Here is an 18,646-nt window from a genome sequence, read left to right on the forward strand (position 1 = left end):
CTACCTTGGAGTCTTAGCAGGGTTCAAAGTTAATGACATGTAATATTTTTTTTTGGTGTAATAATGACATGTAATATTAATTATATTACACGAACATTTTGTTTTAGGGTTAGGTATTCGTGTAAGATATTGTTTAAATATTTTAATAATTTTTTATTCTGAAAATTAACATAAAAATCTATTATATATCCATCCACATCCAACATGAATGGATGTTTATTTCAAAGATTATTTATGGTAATATACAAGCTTAAAAATTCAATTGGTTTAAATTGTTAATTCAACAATCACCAAATAAAACGGAAAAAATTAAATCTAGAAAATTGATAACTTTTAGGAATAAGTGAATATTTTGTTCATGATAATTTTTTCAATTTGGTTCTTAATTTTTTTTTTCATATTAATTTTAAACTTAACAATTATATTTTTACGTGATGATGTGATACAATATTAAAATACTATAGACTATAATTGAGAAAAATTTCAAATTTCAATATTATTGAAAAAGTTGGTAAACTCTAAAATTAATAGAGATTTAAAAGTTTTAGGAATTAAATTGAAAAATTATTAAGTTGAAGAGTAAATTTTGCTTTATTTTTATTTTTAACAATATCATGTTATCATGTCTATATAAGTGTAGTAGTGAGCAGCAGGCAACATGTACCATTCACGATCAAAAACAGCCTAAAACATGAAGCTTGAGGTTGAAGTAATATTGGAAGAGATAATCAAGCCATCTTCTCCGACTCCTGAACAATTTCGCCATTACCAACTCTCCTCACTTGATCAACAAATACCACCAGTTTATAACCATCTGGTCTTGTTCTACCCCGCCACAACCAATGCCCAAACCTACAACTTTAAGCTGTCGGTATCCCAGGCCCTAACCCACTTCTATCTCCTAGCGGGACGCATCAAAAACAACTCCATTGTCGACTGCAATGACGAGGGGGTTCCCTTTAAAGAAGCCCACGTCAAGTGCCGGCTTTCAGATTTTTTACACGATCCACTTCCTCAACAACTCAACAAATTGTACCCTTTTCCTCTCGATGATGCTGCGGAGTTGCCCATGGGGATCCAATTCAATACTTTCCTTTGTGGTGGAATCGGGATTGGTGTGTGTGTTTCACATAAAATCGGCGATGCTTTATCCTTTTTTACGTTTTTGAATACGTGGGCAGCCATTGCTCGTGGGGATACGAAGAACGTGGTCTTGCCTGAGTTGGTATCGGCCAAGCTTTTTCCCCCGCGGAACGTATCAGTGCCTGAACCAGTAATGGAAAAAAGTGAAAGGAATATAGCGACGAAGAGGTTGGTGTTTAGTGCTTCTAAAATAGAGGAAATCAGAGCCAAATACGCTGTCGATCATGAAATCCGCCCTTCACGTATTGAGGCCTTGTCTGCTTTCATATGGAGCCGTTTCATTGCTTCCACTAAGGAAAAACCAAGCCCTAATGCATTCTACGTGATTTTTCATACAGTTAATATACGTACAAAATTTGAGCCCCCGCTGTCAGCACAGTCTTTTGGGAACATTTTTCGACTTGCCGTAACAGTTCCTCCCCTGGACAAGGGAAAAGACGATGGGTCTAATCTTGTTAACCAAATAAGGGACTCCATTAGAAAAATTGACAAAGAATACGTGAGGAAACTTCAGGCTGGTGAGGATTTATTCGAGTTAACCAACCAAGGGGATGAAAAGGGAGAGACGATCCCTTTAGTTTTCACTAGTTTATGCAGGTTTCCACTATACGAAGCTGATTTTGGCTGGGGAAAACCAGTATGGATCAGTTCCGCAAGCTTGAGCGCCAAGAATCTGGTTGTCTTCATGGATACTGCAACTGGTGATGGCATAGAAGCTTGGATTAATCTAGAGGAGGAAGACATGGCTAAATTTGGAAGTGATGAAGAATTGCTTGCAACATTCAAAAGCACTTTTGTTTGGGAATGATAGCTACTACAGTTGTCAGAGTTTTAGGTTGCTTTCCATATAATTTGATTAAGGAATAAAGATTATTTGGTCCTACACCTGTTGTGAAATATTTGTATTTGATGATATAATAGTTGGATTATATCAAAGAGATTATACACTTTAAAATTAATTTAGTCTATGGAGATAAGGCCTCTTTTGTATGCCCAATAACCTCTAGTTATGTGTGATTGATCTTGATTTTGTACTAGAGATTAGATTTTGAACTGCTGGAGTCTTTTTCACCAGTTAAGAAAAAGCACTTGCAGTGGATAATCTTCTTCCCACTTTAACTTTGTATGGTGTTATAAGAGTACAAGCGCACACACAATATATATAATAAATTTATAGGATCAAATTCCTACTATGTGGAACTATTATTAAAATTACGTGCAACATTTTTTATCGGTCGTCTTCTGCTGTAATTAAAGGACTTATTTTGATATATGCATAAATAATTAAAATTTTAATAATTAAAGTAATAAAAAAATCTAATTACTCAAACAAACATATAATGTTTACTTTTATATCTTAAAATATACAAATTATTATTAAAATTAAAAAAATACACTAATCAAATCAATCTTAATATTACTTTCAACACAAATCTATCTTAATACACAATTCTAACAATTTTACTAAAATAAACATGCACTACCAAACCTATCTTAATAAACATACACTACAAAATAAAATAAACATACATAAACTATAAAATTGGCATACACAATTCTAATTTTTCAAAAAAATATATAATAGTACAAATATCTAAACTAACACAATTCTAATTATTTTCAAAGTTAACATATTATTGCAAAAAATAAATAAATAAACTTTTAACACAAGGCTAAACTACTAATAATTATACTATTAGAGGGACCTTCGCCTGCGGGGAAAGAGGGAGGAGAGAGAGAGAGAGAGTACCTATGTGTTTGTAATATAAAAAAAATCAAAGATGCAAAATAATTAGTACTAACCTTAATACTAAATAAACTTAACAAAAATAAATACTAACCTTAATACAAAATAAACTTTTAACATAAATAAACTACTACTAAAATATAACTAATTATACCACTGAAAAACCTATAGCTAGGTTGTTGTTTTTTTTCGTCTAATGAGTGAATCATGGGGGGTTTGGGGACCAAATCAACCCCCTTTCGTAATAATGAAAATAAAATATTATTAATTTTAATATTTTAAACAATAGATTAAAAAAATAAAGCTAGATTTTGGGTATTGAAACTCGGACTTGTAACCAACGGGTCATATCGATGGCAGGTCATCAAGCCATTGCCACTTGATAGCCCAATGGCATCAGAATGGAAAAAATAAAACTGGCCCAAAAGCTCACCTCATAAGGAAAAATTAAATTGTTCAAGAAAAATATATAGGGGCTAGTTTTAACAAATAGAAAGCATAGAGAAATTAAGTTAAAAGAAATGGAGAAGGGAGGAAAACAAAGGGAGAAGCAGAAGAAAATGGAAAATAAAGAAAAAAAAGAAAGTTAAAAGAACATAAAACAAAAAAATTTAAATTGCTCAAAACGAAAAAATATAGGGAATGATTGTATAAATTAACCTAAAATTTTTGTTTGAAATGATGATTTAACGTGCCACATCAGCTTACCTTACACTGTTAACGGCAATTAATGACTCAATGCTACAACGCGATAACGTAAGTGACAAAACGTAATATTTCAAACATAAGTGACTAAAATATAACTTTAGGTAAATAAAAGTGACTATTTTGATAGTTTACCAAAAAATTTGTTAACTATGTTATGAAGTTAAAAATCTATGGAAAAGGAATAAGCTTTTGGCATTGGCGAAATCAGCCATTAAAAGCTTATTGAACTATGAAACATGACATGATAAAACATTACATTGCATCTAATGCTCTATGATGTGCTTAAAGCCTGCCAGTGGATCCCAATTCCACCTACTTGGGAGAACTAAAACTATAAAAATTATTTTTGGTCCGATTTATGCAATCGGAGGAGTCAGCAGCAATTTTAAAGAAATGAGATTTTTGAGTTCTTATTGTTCTAATTGTGTGTGAATTTTTCTTACATAATAATGAATTTAAAAATATTTTCTGGTTTCAAAAATAATAAATAGTTTTCTGAAATTTTAATTTTTTATGATTCTCTTAGAATTATTGTTAAAAATGTTGTAAAAGGATGAAATTAATTAAATATTTTAACCATAGTTCAAACGTCAAGTTATATATTAACCCTTCAATTAACATTTCACATCATTATTTAACAGATAAAAATTAACACAGGACTTCATTTGCACATTTCATAATATATATATATATATATATATATATATATATATAAGGACTATTTTATTGTTTTTTTAGTAGAGAGGCTGAAATGCAATCTACTCCTAAATACAAGGGCTTTCCTAATATTTTTACCCAATTTCTTAGCATCATCACACCCAGATCTTTCTCTTCTTCTTTTTTTTTTTCTTTTTACATTTTCCCTCCATTTTTTGAGTTTTTTTTAACTTTTTTTTTTCTTTCCTTTTTTTATTCTTTTAGTGATAAAGAATAAAAAAAAAACAGATTACATTACATAATTCAAACCCTTTAGTAGGGAGGTTTCAAAAACTTGCAACCCTTGAATATCCCTGAGCTAATTTGGCCAGTTTGTTAGTTTCCTGATTCTCTTCTCTAAGGATATGGCACATACTCCAATGTTGAATCCATGAAAGTAAGTTGAATCCATGAAAGTAACTGAAGAATTCTCTTAATCAAATCCAAATTGGATTCACCTGTGGGACTCTCCTATATAGCATTAGCCACTTCAAAACTATCAGTTTGAAACTACACATTGTTGTATCCTCGATCAATCAAGATGTCTAAGCCATCCAAGATTCCCCACAATTCAGCCTCGAACATTGAGCAGTTCCCCAAGAATCTATTGAAACCCAAGATCCACTACCCACTTCGGTCACGCACAATTCTCCCTGTTGTAGCAAAGCCATCCTCAGGTCTAACAGAACCATCAGTATTCAAGTAAACTCCATTCCCAGAAAAGTTTGAGCACGAACAAGGTGTAGCACCCTAATCCCGAATATGGAGTACTCGAATACTAAGGCGCTACATCAGGTCACTGAAAGAACCCAACAAAATTTTCAAATAATTTTAAAACATTGAAATACATTTCATATAAGAGAAAGTACCATACATAATTATATTGAAAATAGTAATAAAATCAATTATACAAAATATGTGGAGCTCCAACATCATTGTATATCAAAATAGTCAAATTAACTAAAATGATAAAATGAGTTACAAACCTACAAAAAAAAATACAAGGCCTTAGGAATACAATGCCCACTAATAGATAAGGTACTGTTCTCTGAAGACGTGATGCTAGGAGTCTCTCATTGATAATGTTCCTCGGACACAAACAAAAGTCTACAAATCTGAACATTAAGACAATTCAAAGGATGAGCTTTACAAGCTCAATGGTACATAACAAATCTACCATACTTCAAGCAATTCATAAATATAAGCATGCAAATCAAATGTATACATAGAAACATGACATGAGTATCGAATAATTAAATCATGAGTCATTAAATCTAGATAACCAAATCGCTTGCTTATCAAACTTGTCAAACTTGTTAGATTGCACATACTGTTCAAATAATCAGGTATCTGGATAGTCCCACGCCACTCATGGCCGCTAGTCAAATAGTCCCAGGTATCCGTAGGGTTATCCCGAGCTCCACTCATGGCTACTAGTTAGGTTAGAGCCTGAAGGCTGAGCGCAAACAAAGCATCAAACATATAATCACAAAAATACAACTATGACATTCGAGTCTCATACTCGTTTCAACTTCCTTATCATTCCAGCTAAAATATTAACTAATGAGATGTGATTGTCTGCTACCTTGACATTCTGACCTTTTCTCATTCAAAAATTAATAACTCTTAATATATAATTCTAAATCGAGCATCATTTGTTTTAAACGAAATTAGACTTCTGTACGGATATAGAGATATAAGGCTCACTTCCTATTTTATCTTGTCAAATTTTTGGTTATTTTTCAAAGTCACTACTAAATCTATTTTATAAAAATTCTGCTGCTAGATTTTTATGACCTTTCAACACTCAAAAATTCATATCTTTTAAAATAAAAATCTAAATCGAACTCTGTTTGTTTTAAACAAAACTAGACTAACTCACGGTTACAAAGATGTAAAGATCACTTTTTAATTATTTTTACAGAATTTATGACGAATTTTTAAACTTACAATTATGTAATAATTTGTTTCTGGCAGATTTCACAACTAAGTTTTTAGCTTCATTTTAAATCATCCAAACAAGATTTCCACCCAAAGACATATAACGTGCATGCATTATCACACAAACATCATATTTATGACTTATCAAGAAATTAGATAGGAGAGTTAAAGGGTACCACCTTGATGGAAGAACACCAACAAAGTTTCTTGCCTAACTCTCCACCACTTTACATTTACCCTTAGCTTTAGAAGATTCACCACCCTCTTTAACTAATAACTATGTAACACACAAGATTTCCCACAAAAAAAAAGAGTCGATAGGATGTAAAAATGCATACTTTAAATAAATAAATAAATAAAATATGAGAATGGGTAGAGACTTCCTCAAACTCAAACCCTTCCAAACACTCAAAAAATTCCACCTTCATCCTTGATGAACATAGATATTTTTTTTCTTCCATGGAACTTTTAAAAAAAAAACTAGATTAAGATCTTATCTTCTTTGAGATTTGAAGGATGAAAAAATTTGTTAGAACTCACTCAAATCTCTCTCCCTCTACATGACTTGCTAAGGAAAAATAGATGGAGAAAAGAAGAAGAAAAAATGAAGAAATGTAAAAAGAAAAAAAAAACAATAGGGTGATTATAATATAGGGAAAAATGGTACAATCACCATATTAGCTATCCATCTTCCCTCTACTTCACACAAGCTTCCCAACATCCTTAATTTCTTATAAAAGGTTCAAAATTCACCCAAATTAATTCCAACAAAACTCAATCCTAAAATAAATTTATTCATTGCCAACCCAGGTCAAAACTCGAACGTTGACTTGAAAATTTGGGGCCGTTACACAAGTACTCCAAAACGAACTTGTATGCCTCCTACCGGACATCATAAAGTGTTTGACCCAGCTATATGAGACCTTAATTATGTCATTACTGCTCCAAGACGCACCCTAAAAAATAAATAAATTACGATTTTTCCATATGCTCCAGATGAGGATCCCAAATAAACATTACCAATCAACCTCCTCAAAGCCAAGATCATATTCATTCTGTAAGTTTTAAATGATCCAATCCTATAAATTACCAAACTAAAAACTAACAAGTCAATCAGTATGAATTAAAAGGTTCCAAATTTCTCTGTTGAAGGATAGTCCCGAATAGCGTGCAGCAAATCTTCAATGATATGCCGACAAACCTCACACGTCAAACTATGGCTGATCCCCCGCCAAATTCTTTCCACCTTAGTGAGCAGCCACTATTTGAAGAACGTTTTTGTTTTTCAAAATCAAATAAAACAACAAAACTAAATTCATTGTCAAAATTTCTCGGTCAAAAAACACTAATCCCTATCTTATAGCACAACATTAAAGGCAATTTTGATAATTGATGTTGGTTTTATCAAATTATATATATTTAAAATTTTATTTAGATTTTATATTTTTTTTGTACTTTAATATATTTTAAACAGAAATATAATGATATAATACAATCTTTAAATCCTACATTATCAAATAATGATGTAGTACAATTTTTGAATCCTATACAAAAGTTGTACTAAAATATTTGATGGAAATTGGGACCAATCTAAATAAATCAAGACATTTTTATGATGAAAAGAAATTTTAAAAAGTTTATTTATCGCGAGAAGATAAAATTATAAATAAATTATACTTGTAATTACTTAATTATGAATATTATAAAATGGTAATTTATTTATTCGATTTTTTATTTTTTGTTCTTGGTTGTTAAATGACAAAAGGAAAATGACATCACAACTTTTAAAACTAACATAATAGTAACTTTAACTCTCAACATTTATGCATTGCATCAATTTAGTATTGATTCTGAAAAATTTATCACTCAATATTTACATTTACAAAAATCAAATCTATCAACTAAATTTGATCAGTAATATACAAAAAATGAAAACACCCGAAAATTCAAGATAATAATTTTCATCTTTTCTCATTCTTTTAAAATTAACCCTCAATATTACAAATAAAAGTAAGAGTACAAAAAAAAGACCAGATTACACAATGTGTAAATGTTAAAGGTTAATTTTTTGGGGATCTGGACAAAACTGATACAATGTATAAATGTTGAAGGTTAAAATTGCTATTGTGCTAATTTTAAAAGCTGCCAAGTTATTTTTCTGTTAATGATTTAATGGGTAGTGACAAAAAATGAAAATTTTGAATAGTTGAGTGACTAAAAGAAATTACCATTAGATAGGTGATTTCTAACGTAGTTTACCCTCAAATTATATTGGTGAGAGACAATAAAAAGAAAGAGTATTGGTCAAAACACTAACACTTTCAGACATTTCTGATAAAACATACTTTTAAGTAAAATTGCTCATGGGTCAAGTCGGGTCCATGCAAAGTATCTAGATTAATTTTTCATGTCGAGTCCCGATTCAGCCTGAAAAATGGGCTTACTTTTTGCCCAAACTCGACCCAATTTGAGAAAGGTAAAACACTACCATAAATATAATAGATGTTTTATTATATTAAAAACACAAATAAACATACACTACAAAATAGACATACACAATTCTAATAATTCAAACAAACATATAATATTACAAATATCTAAAATAACAAAATTTTAATAATTTTCAAAATTAACATACCTTAATACTAATCTTATCAATTAATAAACTTTTAACACAAATCTAAACTATTAATAAGGATTATTACAAAAAAAAATTTAATATTACAATTTTCTTTTTCGGCTGGGGAGGGAGAAACCTTAGGTTTTTTTTGTTATCAGAATGAATGTTTGTGTGGGGGTTGGGGGACCAAACCCACCCCTTTTGTAATAATGAAATGTTTATTTTATTATAAATTTTTTTTTTTAAGTTGAATCCCTAGTTTATCACTGAATTTGTGACTAACTTGTTACTTTGGTGTCAGGCCATCAGGCCAGTGCCATCGTGCTATCAGGCAGCACTGGTCTGCCACCGACGTGACCAGTTAGTCACTAATTTAACCTTAAATTTCGGTTTTAGTTTGTTTTTTAAGTTTAATAAAAAATTTATACATTAGGTGGCACCATTAAAATTTTTTTTACATGATATAATATAAAAATACAGGGCCAATATAATACAGTGCTGTCGATTTCTCAAACGACACCAAAGAAAAAAACATCAAAACAAATCATCAGTGCAATCATTGGTGGAAGGTGAGGTTGGTGGAGCCGATTGATCAGGCGACATCATTTTTTACTGTACAATTTGTCTTGTTTCGTAAATAATGCCCCTGTTATCTCATTTCAGTAATTTTTTATATTATTTAGGTAAAGAATCCAAAATTATATAAAAGAAAACTTTGATTTTACGCAATTATATACATTAAACTTTGATTTTGTTTAAATGTATCTACTAAATTTTATTTTAATTTAATTGTATACATTTAAATAAATAAATACATTAAAAAGAATTATACTGGATAACTACAATTATTTATATATGTAATATATAAATATAAAATAATCTTATATTGATAATTATATTAATTATTTATGAAAATTGATATATTTTACATATTATACCAAAATTCATATGTAAATTTGAAAATATAAAATTGCATAAAATGGTTCCATTCGTCACATTCTCCGTGAAGCGAACATGGTAGCAGATTCCATGGCAAAACTCACGGCCATCGGTTGGCATGATTGGCGAACGTTTGCTGCGCCACCTCCTAGCTGTTTGACTTCTCTTTGTGGTGATCTGGATACAGGCTTTCGTGCTTAATTTCTTTTAGTTTATGTTTCTTGACAATGAGCTGTGCCCTCTTCTTTCTACCAAAAGAAATGATGTTTATATATATATATATATATATATATTTACACTATATTTAAAATTTTAATTGATTTAATGTTATTCAACAATTAGATCTTAACATAATCATAAAGTTACTAAAAAATTTAAGTTTTACAAAACAATAAATATTATTTTAAGAATTATATAAAATTTTTAAAAATATTTACATAATAAGATTTGAGTTTAAAATACTTTTATCTTTTAATATCTCAACTTTACTATTTTATTCAAATCCCTATTTGTTTTTTTTAATTTATTTATTTATTTGGTGAATTACAATAACAGAGTAAAGTTCAAACAACAAACGCGACTAACGCGATTCAAACTCAAGCTACACCTGGAATAGTGAATACCCTTAACTATCAGGCCATCACATAGAATTTATTACATATAATTTTCAGTAAGTGTGTCATAATCTAATAAATGTTATGTTAGATATTTCACAATTTATTATTTATTGTGTTTAATTAATTATGCTTTTGTAATGAAAACAACTGTAATCATGTCGCATGAATTCGTGCCTTCATTCTTTTAGTTAGTGTAGGTTTGAGAAGTCATGCAATAATTAAAATTAAGTGTAATTACATATATTTATGTTAAAGGGTTTTAAAAATTGAATTGGATCAGTTGGTTGAATTGATAATTAGTTAATATATTGAATCGGGATAAAATAAAAAATATTAACTATTAAAAACAGCAATCGGATCACGAATCATCCATACGATAATACTAGCAATTTCTTTTAAAGTTATATATATTGTTAAATCAACTTGGGGGAAAAGGAGAAAAACCTTATATTGGCCCAATTTCTTTTAAAGTTAACCAATTTTTTATAGAAAATTTCATAACTTAGAAATCTAATTCAGCCTTATAATTTAGAATTCAACCCGTAACTGATATCCTCACAATCTCACAAGGGAGACATGCAAATACTCCTCGTAACCTTACAAGGTAGGATACACGAACATGTATGATAATACTAGCAATTTTCTTTACTAATGCTCGTCGTGTTTTGTTTTTTTTTAATTAAATTAATTTGTTGTTATGATATTAATATTATTATTATAGGATGAGCATACAATATTGAACTATCTATGCTAATGAAGAAAATCATACTACAATTGCAATACCAAAAAAAAAAAAAACAATGGCAAGGCAGTTTTTTGTTTTCTCCCTCTTTTCAAATGTAAGATCTACCATTGATATAGCCAATATTTTGCAATTATTGAACTGAAACACATTTTGAATTTGTGGTATATGAATTTGTAATCTTTGATTTTTTATTTTTATTTATTTCATGGATGAATGTAAAATATGAGTGAACGGATATATTGGAGCTATTAAAATATAATTTTATATTTAGACATGATTGAAAAAATGAATGAGAATGAAAACATTAAAAGATTGGAATGTACAAGAAATAAAGAAAATTTATATTTCATCATCTATTTAAAATTAATTTAATTATAAATTAATGAATCAAAATTATTATTTTGGTATATATATTTAAAAAGTTGATAATTAAAAATGCATATGAAGAAAAATGGTGAGTAGGTATATAGGATGATTAAACAAGAATGCAAACCGTTTGTTTTCTGTATTTGATCCCAATAGAAAGAAATGGAATCATTAATGGAAGGGATGCCTTATTTTAGATGACATTCTCAACTCTTTGTTCTTCTTTGTATTAAGTAAAAGAACACCGACTGTGCTTCCGTTTCGTCCCAACAATAATTTATATGAAATAGAACAACTATATTGTTGAAATATTTATGAAATTATTTCCTCATACTATATACGTATGTGCGTGCGTGCATGCATGCAAGGAAGACAGAACTTCAAATTGATTTCTACATTTATAAATCCCTTCCATTACTTGTAATAAAGAAAATAGCATCAAACTCCAATAAAGCTCATCATCCCAATCTATCAATATTTATATTAAACATACACACACCAATGCAAGTTCTCATTTGTAAACAAAAGGTAAGCTTAGATTATACATATATGCCATCAAGTGAGGAACAAATAAAAAACCGAGATGAACAACATAAATTACCTGTCACTGTAGATGGTTCGTATGATTCTCTAAAACAAGAGCTAAAATAGTTTTGAGACCAGATACTACCTTCTATTTGCTTTGTATGAGTACCACAAGTGTCGGACCTGATGCCGCAGAAAAGATGTTCTTGACCATCCAGGCCAACTCGATTTTTGGTGCAAAACATTGAGTATTCAACTTCTCTAACCACTTCAACCGTCTAGTGGGCTGCAGCAAACGATAAAAGAAATAGACACTTGACTAGAGTCCAGTCAAATCACCACGGGTACTCATGATGTTTCTGAAGCTACGACATGAGGAACAAGAACTGCTTCACCATTTGCAGCATTTGATACCGCAATCTCTTCTATGCGCTTCCAGGCCGCTTCGTGTTTTGTTTTGATCTCTTCCCGCTTTTCTGTATTTTCTTGAAACTTGTTCAAGCATTCCTCGAATAGCTCAGGATCGGTATCAGAAAAAATCTTGCGAACATTAAGCGTCAAGCTCTGTACAACCTGGTTCCAATGGTTATGCCCATTTTGCTCCAAGGCAGGGAATATAATGGGCAGTATAACTCTGCGGTTTTGTCTAATCAAGCTCTCGATGTGATCGTTATTCCACAAGTACAAAGCCCTCTCTGCTACCTGTAAAAGCAAGAATCAATTATCTGAAATCCCAAAAATCCATTGCAAATATAACCAAACATTTCAGCAGATGTCAGAACCAAACTGAAATCTTCAGATTTCATACCAAGAACTTGAATCTTACACAAAACTTCACTAACTAAATTCTTGTCAATGAAGGGAAAATTATTTTTTGATAGTAAATTGCCATATACTGTAACTAAAGGATTTATTATGGAAACATAATAATTTGGTTTTTACATGGTAACACCATAAATTGAACTATATTATCATAACAATGCACAAACCACTCGAACGATGAAAGACAACATATTATTGTTCATTTTAGGATGTCCAAACCAGCTCTGTGGTGTCATAAAGAATAACAAAACCATCAAGAGTCAGTAAGCCATCAATTTATTTGCGAAGAATATATATATATATTTGAAGCCCAAGCTCTAGAAACAACCCACAAACTGGTTAAACCACTTAATCTTTGCACGTAATAGCACACAATACACATCCTTCCTGCCAAATGAAAAGCAATTTTTTCCTTGAACTAGAATCTCTCAAGACCAGGTTCATATGAAATCAAATATATGCTTTCTAACAACACTATGAAACTCAACCAGTGTGTACATGCAGCCCCAAGTTTTAGCAACAACCCATTAAATGGTTAAACCTCTTACTGTTAATATGTAATAGCACAAGATTCACATCTTTCCTGCCATGGTGAAAGCAATTTTCCTTTCAACTAAAATCCAGGTGGCACAAAGTCAAATTTTACACTCTATTAAGCCTATGAAACTTGACCGTATTTAAATTATAATTATCTCCAACAACTATTTAACCAAAACAAGCACCAGAGTGATCAAGATTCAAGACCACATTCATCGCCATGCTACCACCATCATTCGAATAAGTCAACAACTGCAACCTGGACGACCACAGAAATATGGTAACAGCAGACTATCAACTGAATTCCACCATACTTCTGCTTTTGTCCACTTGCACTTTAGTAACATTCTCAAGTGCCCTTATTAGAGATAGCTAGATAGGAAATTCAAATAGTAAAACAAAAAGGACTGCTAGGAAAAACATTCAATACAACTCCGAACCTATAAAAGTTCGGAAGCAAACAAATATATAGGTGCATGGATGTATCAATTATTGATGCACAGCCAAAACATCAATCATTTTCCATATTCAAGTCAATAAAAGATTATCCAGTAGAATTCCTCAGCATGTTTAATAGCTAACTAACTTGGCACATATTTTACGCAATTATGCCAATAACAAGCTGGCTATCCTTTTTTTTTTTGGCCAACAAGAAGCAGGCTACTGTTAAGTTAACACCTAGATATTTGGATTTTAAGTGTCAAATCACCCATCGAAAGACTATTATGAGTTATGAATTATACCAATGAGGATTATTTAACAAGTAATTTAGACCTCAAAAGCGAGAAAATAGCAGGCTTATGCACAACCAGCATGGTTTTGATCTCATAAGCTCAAGCATATAGACCGGTGTACAACAGAGAGAAGCAGAGAAACATCATTGAGGACTTTATAAGATCTAATTTGCTAACATAGAGTCCATCCTCTTAATTATCTCAATCTGGAAAGATGATAATAGAAGACCCCTGGAGAGAGATGAAAGAACTACTCTATCACTCCATTTAGATTCTTTAAAGAGAAGAATGATTTTTTAGGATTAGTACAGGACAGATGGAACTTTTGACAAGGGCATTTCAGACGATAGGATATGAAAAGAAATTTGAAAAGCTAAAAGGCATATTACCTGAAAGTGTGAACTGCTCAAACATCGTGCAATTTTTTGGAACAAGGGTACCATACATCTCTGAAATTCAGCAGGCTGAGTAGCTTCCAAAATTTCTTCAAGCTCACTAAGGAACATGACTTCCTTTGAGCTATTAGTAATTGGCCAGTATTTCAACAATCCCCTTATAACAGTATCAGCTAGTTTGCAGTCTTTCTCGACAAACTGCGTGATGCAGTAAGACAACTGCTGGTGGTACATCGGCAAGCATTTTGGTTTGTGAAGGGGTATTAGTGCCCGGACAAGGAATAACTTGTGCTCTTCTTTGAGTGGTAGAGCAAACCCATTGATTATACTTCCCAAAACCTCTAAAAGCTCAGCTATCCCATTATGCTTCTCCGTTTCAAAAATAAAACGGAAGAAAATATTGTTAATAGCTTTCCTGATATACGGACGATGCACCATAAACTTGCCATAGATACGATGCAGAATTGTTTTTAGATACTCCCTCTCCCTTGGATCTTCAGAATCAAAGAGATCCAATAATTTAAGAACAAAAGAATGGTCAATATATCTCTTGGCCAACTTCGCATCAGTTTCGGGAGATGCCACAAATCTCAGAAAGAATTCATATACAATTTGCAAGTGAGGCCATGCATGGTCCACCAATGGCTCTTCCTCTTCCAAATCGAAGGCTTCTAGCACCTTGTTTTCACGAGGCTGTGGAGTAAGAGGTCGAAACAGGTTGGCAGACACCATCTTCACAGCTTCTTGCATAACGGATTCAGAAAACTTTCCATTCGCAGAACTAACATAATCCACAAGCTCAAGTAACGTCTGTCGCTTGATGTCCTTCTCTTTCAAGTTCTTCATTGGGTCAGAGAAATCAAATACAACGCAACAGAAGCTCAGCTTTCTAAGAAACAAGCTTTGCTTCTCAGAGCTAGGAACATCCTTAAATCCCGGCAAAGCTTCATATGGAGCAGTTCCTGAGTTCCCGTTAAGTTTTTGATCAACAACTTGGGAGGGTCTACTTCCATGGCTATATCCGAAAGTAGAAGCAGAATTAGGGCCAGGAAGAGGGGCGTTATCAATTAGCAGCCTATGATTACCCACGATATCACTGCTTCTGGAGTGGGAGGGATTACTCAAAGGAGGAGCAGACGAACCCCCAAATTCACGATTCTCAGACGACTTAGATGGCTTTCGAGGAAGCCTGCCTAGTATCTGCTTGATCATTTTCAAATCAAAATAAAGAACCAAATCCACAATGAACCAACCCTTATTCAATTTTCCTCTACAGCATAACCTAGTCCATTAAGAGAAGGGAACTTCAACTCCAAAATCAGAGAGGAAAACCCTATAAACTATCCCAGAAGTAGAAACCTCTATCAGGATGAAATTTTGAAAAACCCCAAAAGCATCTACCAAAGCAAACACTCTTGCTCTTACCAATCATCCTATACCCAAAATTTGACTACTTGTTTTGCTCAGTACAAATATAAAACAGAAAGATAAAACCTTTTGACTTAACTTCAACAGAAATAAAAGAAAAAAACAAATCCACTCAAAACTGGAAGGCAAAACTACAAACTTCAAGAATTAAGAAAAAGCTCCAGGTTTCTAATTCTATGTAGTTCCCCGTTACCTCTTCTTCCCCAAATCAGCAGCCAAAGTCAGTTGGGTCAAATGATGACAGGATCTGGGTTTTATCAAAAACACCGAACTAGCATCAATCATGGAAACTATGAACCAATATATATATATATGAACTATAAAAGGTGATGAACTGAAACAGAAGATAACATAACAACAAGAAGAAAAAAGCAAAAACAACATAGAAAACAAAAGCAAACCCAGAAGAGAGGAGAGCCCTTGAAACTTACAGAAAGCTATAATAACTTGATGCAGAAGTTGAACAGAAGAAAGCAAAAGGCTTTAGATTTTCCCCTTTCTTTAACTTTCTATTTTCCTTCTGAATTTACTTTGGGCCAAGGGAGGAAAAAGAGAAAGTCAGAGAGAGAGAGAAAGAGAGAGAGAGAGAGGGAACAAAGTGAGCAAAAAAAGCAGCCCTTTGATGCAAGAACCTTACTGGCTTACTCACAACCCGTAAATGGAACATCTGAGAACATTTAAAATTATATAAATTAGTAAAAAAAAAATTGACAAACAAAAATAAGTCTACATCCCCTGTCAAGTAGTACTTGTAATTTGGATAATTAATAAAATATAAAAACAAATATACAAAGGTTTTTTGTGATGATATACATTATGAGTATGATGTAATGTTGAATTTTTTTTTGAGGTATATGCTTTTTTTTCTCAAATTCTGCTACCATTAACAACTGTAACACACTGTTTCAAACATTGGACCATGTCCAATTTACAACCCTTTTTTATTGGATTTGTTTAACAAAATCTATAGCTTACGAGGAAAAAAGGTTTACTTTAAAATTTTCATGTAAGATTAACCCAAAACCTAAATGGGACCAGAAATTCTTACCAAGCATATATAGGATTAGGGAATCATTTGACTTCCATTTATTTTAGGGCTTATTTATTGAAGCTAACAAATTTGCTTAAAGGGTGTTGGTACATACATTATATTCTTTGTTAGAGTTGGAGAATAATCCAAAGAAATGGAAATGATTAGGGTTTATTTGCGTCTAATTTTTAAAAGAAAGTCAATAAGAGGACAAGTACTTAAGCTAAGAAAATCAAAAGAAAACAAGTAAGATGACCGACCATGGCAACTTGTAAAAGGGTGTCATGCTGTCCTGCAAATCAGACATGGATATTATCTCTCATTAATTCAAGTCAATTGAGAATTGAAAATGTGACCATTAATACCCCAAAAAGAAAATGTTAGATAAGAATAAATGCAAAATTCAAGGTTTATTATGGTTCACATGTGATTATTCTTTTAAGAAGTTCAATATTAGAATTTTAATAAATATATTTTTATATTTTACTCTGATATCACAACAAAAGAGATTTAAAATCCTAGATTTGAAAATATAATGTTAAACTAATTTCTAGTATGTAAGAAAGAATATGAAGGGAAGAATGACATAAATAAAATAGGGACCCTGGCTGGGTAGGGTGTGGGGCTGGTTGACGTGGTGTTTGAGTGCGTCGGCAGCCGAACAACAATTGGAGCTTGCACTCCAGGCCCGACTTGGTTGGAGCAGAGCCCAATTTGCCCATTCCAACCTTAACCTTACTGCCCTTCACACTTCACAACATATACAGAGTCGATTCAAGTTCCTGTTCATTTTATATGTTATCAATAAAATTCATTTTCTTAAAAAATTAAAAATATATTTTTTTTAAATAAGGTTCATTGAATCTTACGTTAGACAAGATATATCAAATAATTTCAAAGTTTAAAGTTTAAAATAAAATAAATTAAATAATTATTTTAATTTTAATTATAGAAAGGAAAAGAAAAGATACGAACAACAAAGAAACCAAATCTTTCTCTCTATCAATTTAGAAATTATTTTTTGGACTTTCCCACCATATCATCCATGGTCCCTTTTTAATTATTTAATGATATTTTAGTAATTTTTTTCATGATATATAATTTTGGTAATTTTTTTCCTTAAACCCTGAATTGAGCCCTAAATCTTGAACTTTAAACTCAAACACTAAACCTAAAATGCTAAACCCAAATCTTAAGTTTAGGGTTTAAGATTTAGGATTTGAGTTTAAGTCTAAAGATTAGGGTTTGAGATTCAATGTTTAAAGTTTAAGTTTGGGGTCTAAGGTCAAGACTCGAGGTTCAAGGGTCATGGTTTTGTGTTTAGAGTTCAGGGTAAAAAAAATTACCAAAATTATGTATCAATGAAATGAAAAAATTAATAAAATCTTGAACCTCGAACTCAAACCCTAAACCTAAAATACCGACCCCAAATCTCAAATTTAGGGTTTAAGTTTAGGTCCAAGTTCATGGTTTGAGATTCAATGTTCAAGGTTTGAGTTTGGGGTCTAAGGTCAAGATTTAGGGTTCAAGGATCATGGTTTTGTGTCCGGAGTTCAGGGTAAAAAAAATTACCAAAATTATGTATCAATGAAATAAAAAAATTCATGAAATAATTGGAAAGGGACCATGAATGATATGATGGGAAGAGTCCAT

The 18,646-nt window shown here is 31.6% G+C and overlaps 2 protein-coding genes across 4 annotated transcripts; one reads left to right on the plus strand and one right to left on the minus strand.

Moving 5' to 3' along the window:
- The first annotated feature begins 666 nt into the window (after positions 1–666).
- Positions 667–2,143, plus strand: LOC108462666 (stemmadenine O-acetyltransferase-like). The gene has a single exon (XM_017762587.2). The coding sequence runs from the start codon at positions 692–694 to the stop codon at positions 1,949–1,951; it is 1,260 nt and encodes a 419-aa protein (XP_017618076.1). The 5' UTR covers positions 667–691; the 3' UTR covers positions 1,952–2,143.
- A 9,764-nt stretch (positions 2,144–11,907) lies between these two features.
- LOC108464079 (serine/threonine protein phosphatase 2A 57 kDa regulatory subunit B' theta isoform-like) lies at positions 11,908–16,804 on the minus strand. Of its 3 annotated transcripts, XM_017764164.2 has the most exons (4): positions 16,395–16,802; positions 16,157–16,210; positions 14,530–15,817; positions 11,908–12,749 (listed from the first exon to the last, which is right to left on the minus strand). In XM_017764164.2, the coding sequence occupies exons 3-4, from the start codon at positions 15,745–15,747 to the stop codon at positions 12,396–12,398; spliced, it is 1,572 nt and encodes a 523-aa protein (XP_017619653.1). In that variant the 5' UTR covers positions 15,748–15,817; positions 16,157–16,210; positions 16,395–16,802; the 3' UTR covers positions 11,908–12,395. The 3 variants fall into 3 exon arrangements, with proteins under 3 accessions (XP_017619653.1, XP_017619655.1, XP_017619652.1); XM_017764166.2 differs by lacking the exon at positions 16,157–16,210 and having other exon boundaries at positions 16,395–16,804; XM_017764163.2 differs by having other exon boundaries at positions 14,530–16,210; positions 16,395–16,801.
- Between the last annotated feature and the right edge of the window lie 1,842 nt (positions 16,805–18,646).

This window comes from Gossypium arboreum, chromosome 3, assembly GCF_025698485.1.
Source record: "Gossypium arboreum isolate Shixiya-1 chromosome 3, ASM2569848v2, whole genome shotgun sequence".
Lineage (NCBI taxonomy): Eukaryota > Viridiplantae > Streptophyta > Magnoliopsida > Malvales > Malvaceae > Gossypium > Gossypium arboreum.

What these genes read in the sequence shown, in the direction of transcription:
- LOC108462666 (XM_017762587.2), top strand. Translation starts at nt 692, where the DNA reads ATGAAGCTTGAGGTTGAAGTAATATTGGAAGAGATAATCAAGCCATCT.
- LOC108464079 (XM_017764166.2), bottom strand. Translation starts at nt 15,747, where the DNA reads ATGATCAAGCAGATACTAGGCAGGCTTCCTCGAAAGCCATCTAAGTCG. An exon ending in TGAGCAGTTCACACTTTCAG is followed by an intron (nt 12,750 to 14,529) that starts GTAATATGCCTT and finishes TTGCTTTTACAG; the next exon opens with GTAGCAGAGAGGGCTTTGTA.